Here is a 23,607-nt window from a genome sequence, read left to right on the forward strand (position 1 = left end):
TAAGGAAGAGAGAAAGAAAATCAAAATCTAGTTTGAAACTAGCTCAACTATTTAAGTGGCATTTTGATATTGATAGAGTTGCCCTATTATGAGCTCACTGTTATAGACACACAGTACAGTATTTTATTTTGAAATTCTCTGAGGCAAAACAGGGTGCGTTTTTTATTTGTTTGTTTTTTTGTTTATTTATTATTTCTGTGCTGCTCAGTCCCGAAGGGACTGCCGCTCAGACACTATACTTCCCCACCCCCCAAAAAATAGAGGGAACACTGCTTCTGGTGTAATATGGCAAATGATTTAGCTTTACTAGATAAATGGTCAAAGCAATGGAAACTGCAGTTTAATGTTTCCAAATGTAAAATAATGCACTTGGGGAAAAGGAATCCTCAATCTGAGTATTGTATTGGCAGTTCTGTGTTAGCAAAAACTTCAGAAGAGAAGGATTTAGGGATAGTTATTTCTGACAGTCTCAAAATGGGTGAACAGTATGGTCAGGCGGTAGGAAAAGCAAGTAGAATGCTTGGCTGCATAGTTAGAGGTATAACAATCAGGAAGAGGGAGATTGTGATCCCGCTGCATAGAGCGCTGGTGAGACCACATTTGGAATCCTGTGTCCCGTTCTGGAGACCTCGCCTACAAAAAGAGATTGACAAAATTGAACGGGTCCAAAGACGGGCTACAAAAACGGTGGAAGGTCTTAAGCATAAAACGTATCAGGAAAGACTTCATAACTCAATCTGTATAGTCTGGAGGACAGAAGGAAAAGGGGGGACATGATCGAAACATTTAAATATGTTAAAGGGTTAAATAAGGTTCAGGAGGGAAGCGTTTTTAATAGGAAAGTGAACACAAGAACAAGGGGACACAATCTGAGGTTAGTTGGGGGAAAGATCAAAAGCAACATGAGAAAATATTATTTTACTGAAAGAGTAGTAGATGCTTGGAACAAACCTCCAGCAGACGTTGTTGGTAAATCCACAGTAACTGAATTTAAACATGCCTGGGATAAACATAGATCCATCCTAAGATAAAATACAGGAAATAGTACCGTGTTTCCCCGATAGTAAGACCCCCCCGATTGTAAGACATATGGGGGCTTTCAGGGGGGTTGGCTAATATAAGCCATACCCCGAAAGTAAGACATATGTCTTACTTTCGAGGAAACACGGGGGTATTGCAGGGGGGGGAGCCCGATGACCAGCGCCGTCCTTCGCCTCGCATTTCCGGGTTGGCGAGCCTGGATTGTTTTTCCTGCGAGCGAGAATTCTCCATCTTCCGCTGAAGGGGGTTGTGGCGTTTCGGACCAGCACCATCCTTCGCTTTGCCAAGCCGGGGAAGAGGCGGTGGCGGCGAGGCGAAGGACGGCGCTCCCCTCCGCTCGGCTCGCTTCAGACCAGCGCCGTCCTTCGCCTTCCCGCGGCGCCACCGCCTCTTCCCCGGCTTGGCAAAGCGAAGGACGGCGCTGGTCCCCGCTAAGCCTTCTGCGCCTGACTCGGCGAGGCGAGAGGGAAGAAGGAGAAGCGCAAGTGGATGCAGAACGCCCGAGAGGCATTTATCCGCCCGGGAGGCATTTATCCGTCCTTCGCTTTGACGGCGCTGGTCCGCCCGCTCGGCTCGCTTCGGACCAGCGCCGTCAAAGCGAAGGACGGATAAATACCTCCCGGGCGGATAAATGCCTCCCGGGCGTTCTGCATCCACTTGCGCTTCTCCTTCTTCCCTCTCGCCTCGCCGAGTCAGGCGCAGAAGGCTTAGCGGGGACCAGCGCCGTCCTTCGCTTTGCCAAGCCGGGGAAGAGGCGGTGGCGCCGCGGCAAGGCGAAGGACGGCGCTTCTCCTTCTTCCCTCTCGCCTCGCCCAGTCAGGCGCAGAAGGCTTAGCGGGGCTCCCCGGGCAAAGGCGATGCTCGCACCTGGCTCCGCGCCTTCCCGGCGCCCGTAGTTCCCTTCACTTCCTTTGCCTCGCGTCTCCCCGCCCCCCCCAATCGTCCGGCCCGTAAAGCGGTATGGGGCTGGGGGTGGGTGGACGCCTAACGCCGCCCGCCCAGAGGAGAAGAGGCCTCGCCCGGGCCAAAGCCCGAAGACGAGCCGCCCGGTGCCCAGGACAATATAAGACATACCCCCAAAGTAAGACACAGTGGGGCTTTTGGGGGTAAAAAGATAGTAAGACACTGCCTTACTATCGGGGGAAACACGGTATAAGAGGGCAGATGAACCATGAGGACTTTTTCTGCCGTCAATCTTCTATGTTTCTGGGGGAGAGAGATAGAGAAGCCCGCTGCTTGTTGTCGATTCTGACGCTTAGCATTCCCCCCCCACCCCCCCGAGCTCTACCCTCCCCTCCGACACACACACACACACACACACCCACACAAAGACAAAAAAAGGGATAACTCTGATTTTTGTCACAGTAATGTTGGGTTTAAAAAAAGAAAACAGCAAGAAAAGGGGGAAAATGCCACACTTTTAAAATGTCAGCTTTATTCTCAAAAAGGCTAAAATTTTAGCAGCTTTATTTTAATGCAAAAGGGGACATCAGTCATAGTTTGAGCACAATTCTATCCCCCAAAATATATTGTACCAGCCGGCCCTCTTGAATTTATGATACCACTGCTTTTACCAGAGGCTGATGTGCCCCTTGGATAAGAATCACCTCTTCATATAACGCCAGACCAAAACTTCCATTTGTTTCTTCCAATTACTAAATTAAACGATGCTAAATGCGGAACAGCCAGCTGTGTAATGCAATATCTTAATAATCTGATGTGAGTCCACTGCCTTCCAGTTTGTCTCTCTTCAAGGCATGCCAATGAAGCACCGATGAGAAAATGTGCATTGACTCCTTCGACGTCGGAGTGCTGAATTTGCAAACTCTGCATGGTAAAAACCTTTGTGTATATCGTCCCTTCCAGCGCTGAGGGCTTTGGTTCAAGGGTATTGCCTACACACTGTTCTTTGCGTACGCACACAAGAATTAAGCCCAAGTACAGCAAACAAACAAATTTCCGAGTGACCGTGGGAATTGTGAGTTTGCCTTTCTGCCTTTTAAAATTGCTTCGCAGAGCTACGTATTCTGCAAGACGATCGTAGCCCCGATAAAAGTCTGAAAGGTTTAGAACGTGCTATTCCCACCCCCTCCACTCAACCATATAGAAAAACCTTTCGGAACTATACACATCTTTTCCAATAAAGCAAATTCCATAGCTGGTGCTAGTGGCAGAATTAAAAGCAGAATTCAGCCTGCTACGTTGAACAGCTCATTTCAAGAAGGATTTTTTAAGACCTTCCAAGGAGAAACACAACGGCATTCATGCCCCATTCCTCCAATGCTTCAATGACAGAGTACACCCTACATATGGACATTTGTGCATAGGTATATAGCACTCAGCGCTGCAGCGTTCTGTCAAAACAACCACATCATTTTGGCTACATCCCAAAAACCGGTGGAGCAGTATGAACAATACTTCAGCTCTTTGCTAGCAAGAAACCAAAATGGGTTTGGAAGCCTCACCTTATGGCAAAATGATCAAACAAATACTCGGTTGAGAGGCAAAGCTTATTCGATCAGAGGTGTGCGGATAGCTAGTGGCCAATTTTTAAATTCGTATCATTGGTCTCGGAACGAGCAGTGCCCCACGTGGGCATGAACTAACCCAAAAGGCTGCTGTATTTACGATCGACAGCTTCCCAAGGACACACCTGACTCTGGAGAACACAGGAAATTTAGCTCCGGGAATTACAGGAACCGAAAGGACAGCCATCCAATCTCAAGATCTGTTGATCACCAACAAATAACGTATCCCTTTTTAACTTCCACGTTTTTATCAAAATCCCGGAACAGATGCGTTAATACTTAGGGGGGTCCGGTTCTTTTTTAAAGAACAAAAAAATTTCACACACGCACACCTCGCGAGTTTGTGCCGTACAAAATGGCACTCGGGGTCCTCGGTTTATATACAAGCGTCGTCAAATTAGTTGGCGGCCCACCGCCGTTTTTCTAACGCGCCTCTCGACTTCCTTCTGTGAAGATGTTTAAAAAGGCAGGCACAATTCATCCTGGATTTCCAAGGATTCCAGATGCTCCCAAGAAATGAAAAGCATGACCTGGGTCAGCCGTAACCTAGCACGTATTTTGAATCTTAATCTCTTCTCAAATTTTGAGGTTCCGGGTTGGGAAATGTGTTAAAAATAGGGGGTGGGAAGGTTATATTCTAGGCTGACCCTGCAGACAAAGGACCAGCCTGGCGTGCTTCATGATCGGGTGTCTGACTATCTCCACCAATCAGACCGGGTCATAGCAGCCTTCGCCTCCGGAGAGAGAGGCGTGTAGAAGGAACAGCCGTAACTCCTGGGGGTTCGGACGCGATCAGTTAAAATTGCAACAAGTCAAATAACTGATACTTTTCCCTTCGCCCGGCAATGGAGACTCCACATTGTTCAGCAGGGTGTTCTGCCTGGCTTCGCTGATCAGCCGACAAGCCAAGTCCAAAAAGAGTTTTTCCACGTTATCCGATTCTTTTGCCGACGTCTCCAGATAGTACATATCCTGGGCTCGGGAAAACTCTTCGGCTCTTTGTTGGGAGACTTCTCGCTTATCGGATAAATCAATCTTGTTTCCTAGACAAAACAAACCGGAGGGGGAAGAAATTAAGACGGGGTCGAGAAAGTCGTGAAGCCAACAATTGAGCAAAGGATCTGCAAAGACTTGAGTGAAACCAAACAAGGGGAATATTGTGAGTGATCCTCGACCAACTCTGATAATGAGAGATTCTGAGGATGAGCCAGGCCCATCTTTGTACACTGGGCCAGTGGTTTTGCCATCTGATGCAGAGAGTGAGGGAGAGATAGACATGGATGAACCTGAAGGACCACCAGAGGTGGAAGATATGCCAATGACAGTAGGGTCAGATGAAGAGGAGGAGGAGGAAAACCATGAGCCTTTGTTAGATGCCCGCTTTAGAAGACTAAGAAAAAGACAAGAATACTTGTATGGAAAAAGGAAGTACAGTGTTCCCTCGATTTTCGCGGGTTCAAACTTCGCGAAAAGTCTATACCACAGTTTTTCAAAAATATTAATTAAAAAATACTTTGCGGGTTTTTTCCCTATACCACGATTTTTCCTACCCAATGATGTCATATGTCATCGCCAAACTTTCGTCCGCCTTTAACAAATATTTTTTTAATAAACTTTAATAAATAAACATGATAATAATCTAAATGGTTGCTAAGGGAATGGGAAATTGTAATTTAGAGGTTTAAAGTATTAAGGGAAGGCTTGTGATACTGTTCATAGCCAAAAATAGTGTATTTACTTCCGCATCTCTACTTCACGGAAATTCGACTTTCGCGGGCGATCTCGGAACGCATCCCCCGCGAAAATCGAGGGAACACTGTAGTCTGTGTTCTGATCTCCGGCTAAGGCCACTGTAAATTGGAATAAAGGCTTGCTGAATGCAGAGATTTGTAAAAACAAAACATATTTATTTTTCTTCCTTCTGTTACAAACTGGGTCATATTGGCATGCAGTCTCTTTTATCTCAGTCTTTAGTAGTTAAGACAGTATAAAAAAAGCATTCCTCCATTCATCTTAAAATTCATGGCTAGGAAGCATGAGCCCAGGGTAATAAAACTACAATTAAAAACACATAAAACAAAGATTACATTCAGAGCTGCAGAAAGACACCTCCATATTGATTCATAACAGATTGAAAACTCCACCTCCGCTGACACCCGGACGTGACGAATTAATTACTTAATTAATTAACCCGTTCCTCTCCTAATATTTCTTCCCTGACACCTGCTGCCTCCTCCTTTGCAAGCGTCTGAAAGAAGGATTTACCCATCTGACATCTATCTCTCCTTCACTTGAATCTGAACTCATAGGAATGTCCTGTGGTTGGTCTCCCCCTTCTTCTTCTGCCTGTAAAAGAGGCCCCCTGCCACTAATTCATAAACACTATCTGAACCAGAATCTGCACAATCCTCAAACTGAACAGGAGTATACACAACAGTCTGTAGTTTGTTAACTCCAGGGAATTGTTGACCACTCCCCATAGGTATTTAAGGATGGCTCATGGGAAATTCGGGGTGGAGTTTCAATGTTGTGGAGTGGAGTCAGTTGGGATTTGGGGTTCCAGCCATGTTACGCTAGCCAACTGTTATTTCTCTGCTAAATTCCTTGGAGTAGAATTGCCCTGTCTGCAGAGAGTCTGGAAAGCTGTAACTGCCCAGAATAGAACAAGGAGGGAGAAAGTCATGAAGCCAACAATTGAAAAAAGGATCTGCAAAGATTAAGTGAAACCAAACAGGAGAGGGAGAAATTAGACAGGATTGAAAAAGTCCTGAAGCCAAGCCCACCTTGAATTCCATTGACTTTTATCTACCGCTAATTTGCTTTGACTGTTAGTAGTTCAGATTCTTGTCGGGAGCGTTTAGCATGCATTAAACCCGAAATCATTTGAACCACCTTGCTCCCTGGCCGATTGTGACTGACAGATCCTTGGTATCGGATAAACATGCCGATGTCTCTTACCGACTAGGACGGTGATGACCTTATTGCTGGCATATTGCTCAATTTCCCGCAGCCATTCGGAGAGGCATCGGAAGGACTCTTCGCAGGTGATGTCATAGGTCAGGATTAACGCGTTGGCACTGCGGTAATAGCTCTGCGTAATTGAACGAAATCTTTCTTGTCCTGCCGTGTCCCAAATCTGCAGCTTTTGTTTTCCCCCAAAACAGGGAAGAGAGGAAAAACAAAGGGTATTGGGGGGGGGGGGGGGAGAAGAGAAAAAAACCCAAGTTAGCATTAAACCTTTCAAAGTCCATCCATACCACCTTTATTTCTTTCAAAACTTTTAAAACTTTTAAAAATTAATATATATACTGCTCCAAAATAAATAAATAAAGGGAACACTCAAATAAAACATTCTAGATCTGAATTTCAATTTCAATTTATTAGATTTGTATCTGTTGTGGTTAGCTCTGGCCCAGCTCCTGCCCCAAGGACTGTGGATGTGGGGGAGACATCCACATGCCGCAGGCCTGTTTTGCTCCCCCCCCCGTTGGAATCTGCTGATGAAGGCTCCTCTGACCAAGAAGACATGAGTGACAGGGAGGAGGAGAGTGTGGCAGACAGCTCAGAAGGAGATCAATTATCTAGCTCCTCCTTGGATTCAGAACAAGAGTTAATGATACAGCCACGCATGCGGAGAGCGATGCATAGGCAGCAACAACTGAGAGATTATTATCAAAGAAAATGAGGCCACCTGTGGTTGGGTGGGGCTGTGGTAATTAGTGAGGCTGCTATAAATAGCAGCCTGTGGGTTTGGCCATTGTGGAGGATTATCTGATCATTGTGTTTCGTGAGTGCTTTGCTGACTTTAACCTTTGTGTGCTGATTTTTCCCCGCTTCGAAACTAAACCAGAGCAAAGTGTGTTTCACTTTGTGAAAGAAGAAGGACTGTGAATTGCCTCACAGCTGCAAGCTAAGTATCTCAGAACTGATAAGGGACTTGTACAAATAGTTTGTTTGATGACGAGTGCTCTTTGCTATACAAAAAGAGTGCTTAGTTTTTTTGAATTTTCGGTATAAAGAACATTGTTTTGAATTTTCAAACCTGTGTGTGTCTGAAATTTGTATCGGTGAATTTTCCGGAGGATTCTAGCAGAGAGCTCAACAGAACAGTATCCGAAAACTCGGGACGGCTCATAACAATAATAAACAATGTACAAATGTATTTAAAAACAACCCAATCAAACCATACATAAACCAAGTAGTTAGGGGAGGTATCAATTTCCTTTTGCCTGGCGGCAAAGGTGAGTTTTCAAGAACTTACGAAAGGCGAAGAGGGTGGGGGCAGTTCTGATCTTCGGGAGGAGTTGGTTCCAGAGGGCCGGGGCCACCACAGAGAAGGCTCCTCCCCTGGGCCCTGCCAGACGACACTGCTTAGTCGACGGGACCCGGAGAAGGCCCACTCTGTGGGACCTGATCAGCCGCTGGGATTCATGCGGCAGAAGACAATGACAATGAATGAAATATTCTCATTGAATACAGGTACTTTGTTCTGTACAAAGTTGAATGTGCACAACAGCATGCGAAGTTGATTGTCAATCAGTGTTGCTTCCTAAGTGGACAGTTTGATTTCACAGAAGTTTGATTGACTTGGCTTCCAGAGATCATGGCACCGGACCAGAATATCTCCGGGACCGCCTTCTGCCGCACGAATCCCAGCGACCGGTAAGGTCCCACAGAGTTGGCCTTCTCCGGGTCCCATTGACTAAACAATGTTGTTTGGCGGGACGCAGGGGAAGAGCCTTCTCTGCGGTGGCCCCGACCCTCTGGAACCAGCTCCCCCCGGAGATTAGAACTGCCCCCACCCTCCTTGCCTTTCGTAAAGTTCTTAAGACCCATCTCTGCCGTCAGGCATGGGGGAACTGACACATCTCCCCTGGGCCTATACAGTTTATACATGGTATGTTTGTTTGTGTGTATGTTTGCTTTTAATAATGGGTTTTTTAGTGTTTTTTAAATTATTAGATTTGTTTTTATATTGTCTTTGCTATTGTTGTGAGCGGCCCCAAGTCTAGGGAGAGGGGCGGCATACGAATCTAATAAATAATAATAATAATAATCCTCCGAGGGAATGGGGGAGGGCGTTTCTGCTCTCCCCCAGCTCCAGGGAAACCCTTCGAACGTTGGGTGGGCACAACACAAGCCTACTAGGCCCACCAGAAGTTGGGAAACAGGCCGTTCCAGCCTCCAGAGGGGGCGGGGGAAGGTGTTTCCACCCTCCCCAGGCATTGAATTATGGGTGTAGGCACTCACACGGGTGCGATAGCACACGCGCATGTTCTTTCGGCATCCAAGGAAAAAAAGGTTCGTCATCACCAATGTTCCCTCTAATTTTTTTTCGCTGTGGGCGGAAAAGTATAGTGTCTGAGCGGCAGTCCCCTAGGCACTGGGCGGCATAGAAAAAAAAATAAGAATATAAATAAATAAATAAACAAACAAGAAAAAAAATCCCTTCTCTTTTATTAAAAGAAATTAATAATTTAAAAAAACCAAAATCCATTACTATTAAAACTAAAACAACCAGCAAAACCAAAAACATAACTATTAATAAAAACAGGTGAGGGCTGGTTTTTTTTTGTCTCTGTTATTATTTAAGTGCTTTTACCATATGCTTTAAATCAAGAGTCACTTCTCTCTCTGTTTCTCTCTCTTTCCCGTCATTCTCTGCCTCAATTATTTTTTCATTTCTCTTTTTTCTCCCCTTTTTTCTATCATTTCTCTCTCTCTCTCTCTCTCCCTTTCACTCTTCTCTCTCTCTCTTGCTTTCTGTCTCTCTCTTGCTTTCTTCCTCTCTCTCACTCTCTTCCTTCCTCTCATATCTCTCTCTCTCTCTTTCCCTCTCCCCCTCTTGCTCTCTCTTTTTCTCACTTTCTCTCTAGTTTTCTTTCTCTCTCTCTTGCTTTCTCTCTCTCTCACTCTTTCTCTCTTGTTTTCTCTCACTCTTTCTCTCTCTTGTTCTCTCTCTCTTGCTATCTCTTTCTCTCCCCCCTCTTTCTCTCTCTTTCTCACTTTCTCTCTATCTTGCTCCGTCTGTTGCTCTCACTCTCTCGCGTTCTCTCTCTGTTCTTCTCACAGCGAACACTGGCAAAGGTGATTTTCAATGTCGGGCGCGCAGGCATGAGCGCTCCCCATTCCCCTGCCAGCCCGCCCGGAACATTCAAAATAAGAAAAACCTTTGCCGGCGCGCGCAGCTTAGAGGGAACAGTGGCCATCACTGTTATAAAGGTTTTAGCTGGATGAACGAACTCTGCATCCTTTTTTTAAAAAAATCTGGCCTCACTTTTTTTTTAGTCCTTTTCTTATTTTAAAAAAATTGGGCGCTAATGCTGATTTGACCCATTGTTTGTTGGTTTGACAGAATTTTAATAACTTGATTTTCTTTTTCTTGGAAAGAGAAAAAGCTTAAATATACAATGAATTCGGCCAATCCCTCCGATTAAAGTTTCCAGAGCTATGGGCTAATATGATTAATAAACGAGAGCCAACAGCAACAACTTAAAGTTAAGTTTTGTTACGGAGAGTGATTTAAAGTAATGTATGCCATATTTCCCCCCCCCCCCAAACTGCAAAACTATTTTTTTTCCCCAAGCAAGCAAAAGATTGCATTTCCTTTTCAACAATAACTGTTGTTCTCTGGCCATTAGCCGTCCATCAAATGTACCTGTATTAAAATTGCAGTATTTGCTATTTTACAGAACATTTATGCAAGTCTTATCATGGCCCCTTAACTATAAATTACACAGGCAGTAGACTAAATCAATGGAGCGGTAGACAGACTGACTACTAATACCTGATATCCAAGCAGGGCATGAAACAGACTAATAATATATCTTCATCTTTTAACCTAGGGGTGGATAATTATGGCCCCTTTATGACGTGTGGACTTCAACTCCCAGAATTCCTCAGCCAACATGGGGAACTATGGCCCCTTTAAGACGTATGGACTTCAACTCCCAGAATTCCTCAGCCAACATGGGGAACTATGACTCCTTTAAGACGTGTGGACTCCAACTCCCAGAATTCCTCAGCCAGAATGGGGAACTATGGCCCCTTTAAGACTTCAACTCCCAGAATTCCTCAGCCAACATGGGGAACTATGACTCCTTTAAGACGTGTGGACTCCAACTCCCAGAATTCCTCAGCCAACATGGGGAACTATGACTCCTTTAAGACGTGTGGACTCCAACTCCCAGAATTCCTCAGCCAGCATGGGGAACTATGACTCCTTTAAGACTTCAACTCCCAGAATTCCTCAGCCAACATGGGGAACTATGACTCCTTTAAGACGTGTGGACTCCACTCCCAGAATTCCTCAGCCAACATGGGGAACTATGACTCCTTTAAGACTTCAACTCCCAGAATTCCTCAGCCAACATGGGGAACTATGGCCCCTTTAAGACGTGTGGACTCCAACTCCCAGAATTCCTCAGCCAGAATGGGGAACTATGGCCCCTTTAAGACTTCAACTCCCAGAATTCCTCAGCCAACATGGGGAACTATGACTCCTTTAAGACTTCAACTCCCAGAATTCCTCAGCCAACATGGGGAACTATGGCCCCTTTAAGACGTGTGGACTCCAACTCCCAGAATTCCTCAGCCAGAATGGGGAACTATGGCCCCTTTAAGACTTCAACTCCCAGAATTCCTCAGCCAGCATGGGGAACTATGACTCCTTTAAGACTTCAACTCCCAGAATTCCTCAGCCAACATGGGGAACTATGACTCCTTTAAGACGTGTGGACTCCACTCCCAGAATTCCTCAGCCAGCATGGGGAACTATGACTCCTTTAAGACTTCAACTCCCAGAATTCCTCAGCCAACATGGGGAACTATGGCCCCTTTAAGACGTGTGGACTCCAACTCCCAGAATTCCTCAGCCAGAATGGGGAACTATGGCCCCTTTAAGACTTCAACTCCCAGAAATAACTCAAAAGTGTTGAACACAGTAAATAGTCTCCAAATGCCCTTTCAGCAATTCTGCCTGAGCAGAGAGGCTGTTATTTCAGCTTTGCTGGTGAAGTGTTGAGGGCAGTGCTTGGCTTTAGCAAGAGAACTCAAAACAACTTAAAAAGCAACTTGATTCCTACTGAAGGAAAACAAACCACAGATGCTAAACACTGCGTGCCAAGCCAAGCTTAGCTGGAGCCATTATAAAGTCAGCACTTAATGAGTCTTCTGTTTAAGGAAGCCTAGCCCAAACTGGTCCCTTCCAGATGCTTTGGGACATTGGAGGGGGTAGACACACGCTTTGGGGTGGAAAGAATGGGCTCCTTCCCTTAAGCTCCCAAACGTATCACAGCAGCTTTGATGAGCCAGAAGAAAGGAAACTACCCTCACCCTTGCTTGAAGGACACAAGACCAAAGAGAGATGAGAAAAACACACATTTTTCTGAAGATCGGTTTTGAAAGTGGCAAAGTTTCGCAGAATGCGCAGAAATGTCCAAACTAACAATGGAACTGCAAAACAAGGATGAGACAGATTTCTACAAAGCTTGGGATAAATGGTACCTCTGGTTAAAAAAAGGGAATTATCTAAAAATTACTCATCAAGAAAAATATCCAACAAAAACAACTTGAAAAAATAGCAATTTACATCACAAATCATAACATCAAACTGAAACAACAAACTGTAAACATCGATCGACACGAACTCCAACTTTACAAAGAAAATAAACCCCTAAATGAACTATATATATTGGCACTAAAAACTACATTCAAAACATATCGATAAAGCCTTAGGGTAAAACACACCAACTACGAGCTCAAACTACAGGCTGCAAATCATGAAAGACCCAGCTCTAACGCTGGTTTTCGTTTCTCTATCCCCCCCTCCTTCTTTTCCCTATCCTCCTTCCTTCTATATCTACTTCCCTCCCTTCACAACCCCCTTCTCCCACTCCCCAATTACTACATAACTAGAGTGTAAAAAATGTACAATATGCATATCTCTTTTGTCTTTCTGTATTTGGTTTTTATTGTATATATTTAATAAATTTATTTAAAAAAAAAAAGAAAGTGGCAAAGTTTCTAAAATAAATCAGCTTGAAAGGGCAAAGAGAGTAAACAATTTCCATCCTTTCGTTCCTTTTTTTGGTTCCCTTCTTTTCCTTTTTTTTCATTTTCTTTCGTTTCCTCTTTCTTTCTTCCCCTCTTTGTTGCAACTGATCTTCCCATATTTCTTTCCTTCCTTTCCTTTCATTTTCTTTCTCTTGTTTTCTCTCTCTCTGTCTTTTCTTTTTTGCTGCAACTGATCATCCCCATTTCCTTCCTTCCTTCCCTTTCTTTTTCTTTCTTTCTCTCATTCTCTCTCTTTCTTTCCCTCTTTGTTGCAACTGGTCACCCCACATTTCCTTCCTTCCTTCCTTCCTTCCTTCTTTCTTTTCTTGATTTCTTTTTCTCTCTCTCTTTTCCTCCCTTTCTCCCTCACTACAAATAGGAGCCAGCCGTGTGCAGCAGCTGCCAAAAAAAGGCCAACACAGTTCTAAGCTGCATTAACAGAGGGAGAGAATCAAGATCATGTGAAAGATTAATAGCACTTTATAAGGCCGTGGAATAAGGCCACACTTGGAATACGGCGTCCAGTTTGGGTCAACACGATGCAAAAAGGATGTTGAGACTCTAGAAAGAATGCAGAGAAGAGCGACAAAGAGGATTAGGGGACTGGAGGCTAAAACATATGAACAATTGCAGGAACTGGGCCTGGTTAGTTTAATACGAGCCGGGCTGGCGCAGCAGGTAGAGTGCTGTACTGCAGGCCACTGAAGCTGACTGTAGATCTGAAGGTCAGCGGTTCAAATCTCATCACCGGCTCAAGGTTGACTAAGCCTTCCATCCTTCCGAGGTGGGTAAAATGAGGACCCGGATTGTGGGGGCAATAGGCTGGCTCTGTTAAAAAGTGCTATTGCTAACATGTTGTAAGCCGCCCTGAGTCTAAGGAGAAGGGCGGCATAAAAATTGAATGAATGAATGAATGAATAATAAAAAGAAGGACCAGGGGAGACAGGATAGCAGTCTTCCAGTATCTCAGGGGTTGCCACAAAGAAGAGGGTGTCAAGCTATTCTCCAAAACATCTGAAGATAAAACAAGAAGCAATGGGTGGAAACTAATCAAGGACAGAAGCAACATAGAACTAAGGAGAAATTTCCTGATAGTTAGAACGTTTACCATATTTTTCGGAGTATAAGATGCACCAGAGTATAAGACACACTTAGTTACAGGGGAGAAAAATGGGTGGGAAAAAACCTGCTTACCAGGTAATTCATCTGGCTAGCGTCCTTACTCCGGTCAGCTTCAGCACATTATTTTATCCCCTGATTAGGGCTTTAAAAAAAACTTAATTGGAGAGAGTAACAATGAAAGAGTTTGCAAGCCAGTGATAGCTTGGGACATCATTAGAACCTCGTTAGGGCTGGAAAGAAACTTATTCTGAGCAAGTAGAACCATTTTTAAAAAGTCTGCAAAGACTTAGGGCTGGGAAAACATTCTTTGGAGAGAGTAACAATGGAAAAGCCTGCAAGGTAAGAGCTGGGAAGACTGTTAGCACCTAATTAGGGCTTTGGGGGGGGGGGGGGAGGTGCATCATTTACTCCAAGAAAGAGGGTAATCAATGGAACAATTTGCCTTCAGAAGTTGTGAATACAGTGATCCCCCGATTATCGCGAGGGTTCCGTTCCAAGACCCCTCGCAATAATCGATATCTCGCGATGTAGCGGCACGGAAGTAAAAACACCATCTGCGCATGTGCGCCCCTTTTTCCATGGCCGCACATGCGCAGATGGTGGAGTTTGCGTGTGGGCGGTGGGGAACACCCCTTCGGCCGCCCAACAGCTGATCTGCTCCGCAGCGCGGCAGCAGCGAGGAGCCGAAGATGGGGTTTCCCCCGTTGCCCAGGCAAAGGGGAAACCCCAAGATCGCTTGCCGCTTGCCCGTTCGCCTGCCCGCCCGGCTGCTCACTTGCCGTTCGCTTGCCGCTCGCTTGCAGCGCGGCAGCAGCGAGGAGCCGAAGATGGGGTGGGCGGCCGAAGGAACCTTCCCTGGGTGCCGCCCGCCGCTCGAGAGCAAGAGGGGGAGAGATAGAGAAAGAGAGAGAAGGAAAGAAAGAGATGAGAGAGGGAGGAAGAGAGAGAGTGTGAGAGAGGAAGAAGCAAGATAGAGAAAGAGAGAGAGAAAGAAAGATGAGAAAGGAAGGGAGTGACGTCATCGGGTGGAAAAATCGCGATATAGCGATTCACAATGATCGGGATCGCGAAACTCGGGGGATCACTGTACTCCAACACTGGAAGTTTTTAAGAAGAGGTTGGATTGGAGACCCAGTTCCACATGGGAAGCATACCATGTTTCCTTTAAATTGTCCTCAGTTGCAACACACACTTTTGGAAGATGAACCGATTCCAAGCTTACACCGGAAAGTTAAACAAGGACTCACCTTGACTTTCTCACCATTTATCTCCACCGTCTTAATCATAAAGTCAACCCCAATGGTGGCTCCTTGTCCTGGTGGGAAAAGTCCCTTAAGAAAGAAAGAAAATTAAAATATTTAGGCAACACTTCCAGCTCTAGAAGCTATGGTCGTAATCAAACGGACATACAATTAAGCCAGGTCATACTCAATTCGTGCCGCATGAATCCCAGCAACCGATTAGGTCCCACAGAGTTGGCCTTCTCCGTCTGGTGGGACCCAGGGAAAGAGCCTTCTCTGTGGCGGCCCCGATCCCCTGGAATCAACTCCCCCCGGAGATCAGGACTGACCCCACCCACCTTGCCTTTCGCAAACTCCTTAAAACCCCACCTCTGCTGTCAGGCATGGGGAAATTGATTCCCCCGGGCCGTTCAGTTTTATGCATGGTTTGTCTGGGATGCATGATTGTTTTTATATTAAGGGTTTTAAACTGTTTTTAATCATTGGATTTGTACTGTGTTTTATTGTTGTGAGCCACTCCGAGTCTCCGAAGAGGGTCGGCATACAAATCTAATTAATAATAATAATAATAATAATAATAATAATAATAATAATGCTGTCAAAGCCTGAATTGAAAAATCAACAGACGATCCAAAGTGCAGACTCTGTAAAGAAACAGATGAAACAATCGATCACATACTCAGCTGCTGCAAAAAGATCGCACAGACTGACTACAAGCATAGACATGATGCTGTGGCACAGATGATCCACTGGAACTTGTGCCGGAACTACCATTTCCCAGTGGCAAAGAACTGGTGGGATCATAAGCCCGAAAAAGTGGTCGAAAATGAGCAAGCAAAACTACTGTAGGACTTCCGACTTCAGACTGACCGAATTCTGAAGCATAACACACCAGACATTGTGACTCGTGGAGGAAAAGAAAGTATGGATCATCGACATCGCAATCCCAGGGGACAGCAGAATTGAGGAGAAGCAGCTAGAGAAATTAGTGAAATACGAAGATCTAAAAATCGAGCTGCAACGACTCTGGCATAAGCCAGTGAAAGTGGCCCCAGTTGGCACACTGGGCGCAGTGCCAAAGGATCTCAGCGGACATTTGAAAACCATTGGAATTGACAAAATCTCCACCTGTCAATTGCAAAAGGCCGCTTTACTGGGATCGGCAAGCATAATTCGCCGCTACATCACGCAATCCTAGGTGCTTGGGAAGTGCCCGACTGGTGATGAAATACGAAATCCAGCATAGTGATCTTGTTTGCTGTGTTGTACTGACATAATAATAATAATAATAATAATAATAATAATAATAATAATAGCCTTTTCCCCCTCGTTTCAGACTGTTGGCACCGGAGTTTCCCAGAATTATTGTATACCTGGAGCCTGATCTATCAACATTTTAAAAGGCCCTAAAACCCATTTTGTCCATAGCAGAAGAAGCTGGTTTAAGTATTAATTCTCTCTGCAGAAATGCCTTGTTGTTCCCGTACGGGTTTTAAGGTTTGCTTTCAACATTACGAGCCATCGAAGAGATTGAAGCCTCTGTATTTCAGCAGCGATCTCCAAATGGATTTGAACAAGCAACTGAAATCAATTATTGATGCTCAACCCAGACAAGACGGAGTGGCTGTGGGTCTTGCCTCCCAAGGTCAATTCCATCTGTCCGTCCATTACCCTGGGGGTAATGGACCTCCTCAGAGAGGGTCCGCAACTTGGGCGTCCTCCTCAATCCACAGCTAACATTGGAACATCATCTTTCAGCTGTGGCGAGGAGGGCGTTTGCCCAGGTTCGCCTGGTGCAGCAGTTGCGGCCCTATTTGGACAGGGAGTCATTGCTCACAGTCACTCATGCCCTCATCACCTCGAGGTTCGATTACTACAACGCTCTCTACATGGCGCTACCTTTGAAAAGTGTTCGGAAACTTCAGATCGTGCAGAATGCGGCCGCGAGAGCCATCGTGGGGCTTCCTAGATTCGCCCACGTTTCTACAACACTCCACAGCCTGCACTGGCTGCCGATCGGTTTCCGGTCAAAATTCCAAGTGTTGGTAATGACCTTTAAAGCCCTACATGGCATTGGGCCAGAATACATCCGGAACCTCCTTCTACTGCACGAATCCCAGCGGCCGATAAGGTCCCACAGAGTTGGCCTTCTCCGGGTCCCGTCGACCAAACAATGTTGTTTGGCGGGACCCAGGGGAAGAGCCTTCTCTGTGGTGGCCCCAGCCCTCTGGAATCAACTCCCCCCAGAGATTAGAACGACCCCCACCCTCCTTGTCTTTCGCAAATTACCAAAGACCCACTTTTGTTGCCAGGTATGGGGGAGTTGGGATATTCCTTCCCCCTAGGCCATTACAAGTTATGTATGGTATGTTTGTTTGTGTGTATGTTTGGTTTTTATAATAAGGGTTTTTAGTTGTTTTATTAAATTGTATTGTTACATGTTGTTTTTTATCATTGTTGTTAGCTGCCCCGAGTCTGCGGAGAGGGTCGGCATACAAATCCAATTAATAATAATAATAATAATAATAATAATAATAATAATAATAATATTGCTTTGTGTGGCGGTTGGCCTTACAGGCACGTGAAAATTAAAACAATGATTACTTGCTGCAGAAGTGTCGTTTGGATGTGATAGACAAGACAGTAGATGGGAGCAGATGTCAAGATTGGAGCCTACTTGATGCAATATTCCAAATTGCAGAGGCAAAAGAATTGTATAATGTTAACAACGTAAAACTACCTAGTTTTACAGCTAGACAATGTCGCCTGGCAGGACTTAGTGGAAGGGCCTTCTCTGTGGTGGCACGGCTCTTTGGAATCAACTCCCTCCAGAGATTCGCACTGCCCCCACCCTCCCCGCCTTCTGCAAGAGTCTAAAGACCCATCTTTGCCAACAGGCTTGGGGCCGCTAAGATCAACATCTAGCCCCAGCCAACAAATGGATTTATATGTTTGGTTTGCTGAAAGGGATCAACTTTTTTTTTAAGAAATTGGGGTTTTAGTATTTTTTTAGATTTAGATTTCTACATGTTATGTATTTATTTCTGTTGTGAGCTGCCCTGGGTCTGAGGAACAGGGCGGCATAGAATTCTAATTAATAAATAAATAATAAAATAATATAGAAACATAGAAGATTGACAGCAGAAAAAGACCTCATGGTCCATCTAGTCTGCCGTTATACTATTTCCTGTATTTTATCTTAGGATGCTTATCCCAGGCATGTTGAAATTCAGTTACTGTGGATTTATCAATCATGTCTGCTGGAAGTTTGTTCCAAGCATCTACTACTCTTTCAGTAAAGTATTTTCTCACGTTGCTTCTGATCTTTCCCCCAGCTAACCTCAGATTGTGCCCCCTTGTCCTTGTATTCGCTTTCCTACTAAAAACACTTCCTTCCTGAACCTTATTTAACCCTTTAACATATGTAAATGTTTTGATCCTGTCCCCTCTTTCCCTTCTGTCCTCCAGACTATACAGATTGAGTTCATGAAGTCTTTCCTGATACGTTTTATGCTTAAGACCTCCCACCGTTTTTGTAGCCCGTCTTTGGACCCGTTCAATTTTATCAATATTTCTTTCTAGGTGAGGTCTCCAGAACTGAACACAGTATTCCAAATGGGGTCTCGCCAGCGCTCTATACAGCGGGATTACAATCTCCCTCTTCCTGCTTGTTATACCTCTAGCTATGCAGCCAAGCATTCTACTCGCTTTCCCTACCGCCTGACTGCATGGTTCACTCATTTTGAGACTGTCAGAAATCACTACCCCTACAGCCCAACGGCAAACCAGAACGTTTTTTTTTTTTAAAAATGGACTTCTGGTTTGCCCGTTGTGCTGTTTTTTGCAGAAATCACAACTCCCAAATCCTCTCCTGAAGTTTTTGCTAGCACAGACCTGCCAATACAATACTCAGACTGAGGATTCCTTTTCCCCAAGTGCATTATTTTACATTTGGAAACATTAAACTGCAGTTTCCATTACTTTGACCACTTATCTAGTAAAGCTAAATCATTTGCCATATTACAGACGCCTCCAGGAATATCAACCCTATTGCACACTTTAGAGTCATCGGCAAATAGCCAAACTTTCCCTACCAAACCTTCCCCTATGTCACTCACAAACATATTAAAAAGAATAGGACCCAGAACAGACCCTTGTGGCACATTGCTTTGACCAATATAAAATATAATATAAAATAAAATATAAAATAAAATATAAAATAAAATATATCACCTCCCATCAAAAGCCAATGGCTACTAATCCTGTACAGAGCTCTCAAGCAAATCGGGGTGTATGTGTCGCATCCTATCCAGGCCTTTCTCCGTGCTATGCAGAAATATCTACAGCGTTTCTACGTTAGACGCCTTCTTACCTGTGTGAATCGTCGCACTAAGCAGGTCTTTCCCACGCCAGCGTTCCCGATTAAAACTATCTTGAAGAGAAAGTCATAATCTTCCATACTCATTTACCGAGCTGCAAGGAAAAGGGAAAAAAGAGAAAGAACAATGAATCGATCCAGACGGAGAGAGATATTTCTCCTTCTATCAGAAAGCAGCAGAGACTCTAGAAAACGGCTACAGGATTAGAAGCAAAATGATGAGGTGGCAGATCCGATGATTTTTTTCATGTTTAACAGACTTTGCTCCTTCAACTATGGCAGGACAAAGGTCCCTGTGTATTGGCCTTTTCTTCCAACACTACAATATTTATTTAAATATTGTCAAGCTTAATCAGTGATATTTTTATTGACTTATAAGTACAGTGTTCCCTCGATTTTCGCGGGGGATGCGTTCCGAGACCACCCACGAAAGTCCAATTTCCGCGAAGTAGAGATGCGGAAACAGTATGAACAGTATCACAAGCCTTCCCTTAACACTTTAAACCCCTAAATTACCATTTCCCATTCCCATTTACTCACCATTATTACTGGTACTCACCATTGAATAAGACACTTAGTGATCCTGATATTTATAAACATAATTATTTATTAACAATAATTATTTTTTTTCTTATTTGTTTGCAAAAATTATTAGTTTGGTGATGACGTATGACATCATCGGGCGGGGAAAAACGTGGTATAAGTGTTCCCTCGATTTTCGTGGGGGATACGTTCCAAGACTGCCCGCAAAAGTCGAATTTCCGCGAAGTAGAGATGCGGAAGTAAATACACTATTTTTTGGCTATGAACAGTATCACAAGCCTTCCCTTAACACTTTAAACCCCTAAATTGCAATTTCTCATTCCCTTAGCAACCATTTAGATTATTACTCACCATGTTTATTTATTAAAGTTTATTTTAAAAAAATTATTAAAGGCGGACAAAAGTTTGGGGATGACGTATGACGTCATCGGGCAGGAAAAACCATGGTATAGCCATTTCGCGAAGCTCGAACCCGAATATTTAATTAATATTTTTTGAAAAACCGTGGTACTGTATAGGCTATTCGCGAAGTTCGAACCCACGAAAATCGAGGAAATACTGTATAATTAACTACTATAATTTATTTTACTTATCACACCTATCCTTTGAATAATACATATTGTATATACACTGCTCAAAAAAAATAAAGTGAACACTTAAACAACACAATATAACTCCAAGTAAATCAAACTTCTGTGAAATCAAACTGTATCCATTTTGGAAGCAACACTGATTGACAATCAATTTCACCTGCTGTTGTACACATTCGAGTTTGTACAGAACAACGTATTCAATGAGAATATTTCATTCATTCAGATCTGGGCTGTGTTTCTTTGAGTGTTCCCTTAATTTTTTTGAGCAGTATAGATGTGTTAATAAGGAATGTAATAGAATGGTTTATGATCTGTAAATGACAAATGTGAACAATATTTATTTTTGTATTTGTGTAAAAACCAAAAAATAAACTTTAAAAAAATATTTATTGAAATATATGCTAGAACAGAACTGCCAATCCTCAACTTATGGATAACAATTAACAACAAGAACAACAACAACAACAGAGTTGGAAGGGACTTTGGATGTTCTCTAGGTCTTGAAGATATCTGGACTTCAACTCCCAGAATTCCCCAGCCAGCATTCACAAATTCTTGTGAATTTTTCTCTATCCACCTTTTCTATCCCATGCATGATTTTATACACTTTGATCAAGTCACCCCTTAAACGCCGTCTTTCAAGGCTGAAGAGACCGAGGCGTTGCAACCTGGTTTCATAAGGGAGGTGGCTCCATTTCCTTGATCATTCTTGGACTAGAAGACCTACAGAGTCCCTCCCAACTCTGTTAATCTGTAAACTTATTTTCCAAAGAACCAGAAGGCAGGGAAAGAAACCGCCATCTATACGCTGGCTGGAGGATTCTGGGAGTTGAAGTCCACAAGTCTTAAAGTTGCCAAGTTTGGGGACCCGTTCTAGCCTTTTTCCTCTCTGCCGATAAGGACTTCCGTGTGACCAGCGTGCCAAAGAGAAAAAAAAAATCCATTCGGGTTTGTGTGTGTGTGTTTGTTTGTTTGTGTGTGTGTGTGTGTGTTTGTACGAGAGAGAGACAGACAGACAGACAGACAGACAGAGACAGAGAGAGACACACACACACACAGAGAGACAGAGAGAGAGAGAGAGACAGAGAGAGGGAGACAGAGAGAGAGAGACAGAGACAGAGAGAGACAAAGAGACAGAGAGAGGGAGACAGAGAGAGACAGAGAGAGAGAGACAAAGAGACAGAGAGAGGGAGACAGAGAGAGACAGAGAGAGAGAGACACACACACAGAGAGACAGAGAGAGAGAGAGAGACAGAGAGAGAGAGACAGAGAGAGAGAGACAGAGACAGAGAGAGACAAAGAGACAGAGAGAGGGAGACAGAGAGAGAGACAGAGAAAGAGACAGACAGAGAGAGAGAAAGAAAGAAAGGAAGAAAGAGAGAGAGAGGGAGAGAGAGAGAGAAAGATTAGGAAGGGAAAAATTCAGATGGCTGGTTACTAATCTATGGGAAACTGAAAGCCAGACACGTACTGGAAGGGACAAGGGAGATTAAGCCATGAAATGTTCTCTCCACATTGTAAATATTTACTCAGATTATCTGGTTGCTGAAGGCCACAGCAAGGGAGTCAAAGTGCCCAAACTCAGCTAGGAGAATTGCAGCCTGCCCCACCCACCACCCACAATAAGAGTCCTCAGAGTGGGGCGGCAATAAAAGTCCAATTAATAAATACAGTAAATAAGGTTTCCAGAAGTCATAAGGACTAGAAACTTTGCTATTTCCCTTTTTGAATGGGGGCAAACACGTGTACAGTAGTCCTCAACTCAAGACCTGAATCCCAAATTTCAGTGGTGGCGCAGTGCAGCGCTGCAGGCTACTTCAGCTAACTGCTAGCTGTAGTTCAGCAGTTCGAATCTCACCACCGGCTCAAGATTGACTCGGCCTTCCATCTTTCCGAGGTAGGTCAAATGAAGACCCAGATTGTATGGGGAAATATGCTGATTCTGTAAACCACTTGGAGAGGGATGTAAAAGTACTATGAAGTGGTATACAGTGGTACCTCTACCTACGAACGCCTCTACTTACGAAGTTTTCTAGATAAGAACTGGGTGTTCAAGATTTTTTTGCCTCTTCTCAAGAACCATTTTCCACTTACAAACCCGACCCTCTGAAACTGTAACCGGAAAAGGCGGGGAGAAGCCTCTGTGGGGCCTCTCTAGGAATCTCCTGGGAGGAAACAGGGCTGGAAAAGGCAGGGAGAAGCCTCTGTGGGGCCTCTCTAGGAATCTCCTGGGAGGAAACAGGGCTGGAAAAGGCAGGGAGAAGCCTCCTGGGGCTTCTCTAGGAATCTCCTGGGAGGAAATAGGGCTGGAAAAGGCAGGGAGAAGCCTCTGTGGGGCCTCTCTAGGAATCTCTTGGGAGGAAATAGGGCTGGAAAAGGCGGGGAGAAGCCTCCTGGGGCTTCTCTAGGAATCTCCTGGGAGGAAATAGGGCTGGAAAAGGCAGGGAGAAGCCTCTGTGGGGCCTCTCTAGGAATCTCCTGGGAGGAAATAGGGCTGGAAAAGGCGGGGAGAAGCCTCCTGGGGCTTCTCTAGGAATCTCCTGGGAGGAAATAGGGCTGGAAAAGACAGGGAGAAGCCTCTGTGGGGCTTCTCTAGGACTCTCCTGGGAGGAAACAGGGCTGGAAAAGGCAGGGAGGACCCTCCGTGGGGCCTCTCTAGGAATCTCCTGGAAGAAATAGGGCCGGATCCTATCTAATCCTATTCTCCTGTTGTTGTTGTTCTGTTCTGTTCTACTCTACCTCTACTCCATTCCCCCTCCCATCCCTATTCTATTCCGTTCCATTCCATTCCATTCCATCCTATTCTATTCTTCCCCTATTCTATCCTATCCCATCCCGAATTCTCCATTAGAGCTGTGCTACTGAGCTACAGAATCCTTTGCTGTCGGTAATGCCTTTCAGTGTTTATCTCCAGCTGCCGGTCAGAAGGAAAAGCACTTTAGCCTCCTCGGATGGCAGAGGGACATAAATGATGACCTCACCCTACAAGCTTCTTCAACATCGCCCTGAGAATTGAATGCAGAATTATTCCTCCGTCTCAGCAGGATTGGCAGACAGCCGGTCTCAAAACGGTTTCTTTACTAGTTCAGGACGATACCCCAGGGAAT

General features: G+C 44.6%; 1 protein-coding gene across 1 annotated transcript in view; it reads right to left on the reverse strand.

The window, feature by feature from the left end:
* Positions 1-2,456: 2,456 nt before the first annotated feature.
* RAB30 (RAB30, member RAS oncogene family) overlaps positions 2,457-23,607 on the reverse strand; it is a 38,770-nt gene continuing 17,619 nt past the window's right edge. The window contains exons 2-5 of the mRNA XM_070749557.1: positions 19,359-19,459; positions 14,993-15,076; positions 6,528-6,711; positions 2,457-4,612 (exon numbers count right to left, since the gene is read on the reverse strand). Of these exons, the coding sequence (XP_070605658.1) occupies positions 4,362-4,612; positions 6,528-6,711; positions 14,993-15,076; positions 19,359-19,451 (612 nt within the window). The 5' untranslated portion in view covers positions 19,452-19,459 and the 3' untranslated portion in view covers positions 2,457-4,361. The remainder of the gene's footprint in view (positions 4,613-6,527; positions 6,712-14,992; positions 15,077-19,358; positions 19,460-23,607) is intronic.

The sequence above is a fragment of the Erythrolamprus reginae genome, chromosome 4 (assembly GCF_031021105.1).
Source record: "Erythrolamprus reginae isolate rEryReg1 chromosome 4, rEryReg1.hap1, whole genome shotgun sequence".
Taxonomy (NCBI): Eukaryota; Metazoa; Chordata; class Lepidosauria; order Squamata; family Dipsadidae; genus Erythrolamprus; species Erythrolamprus reginae.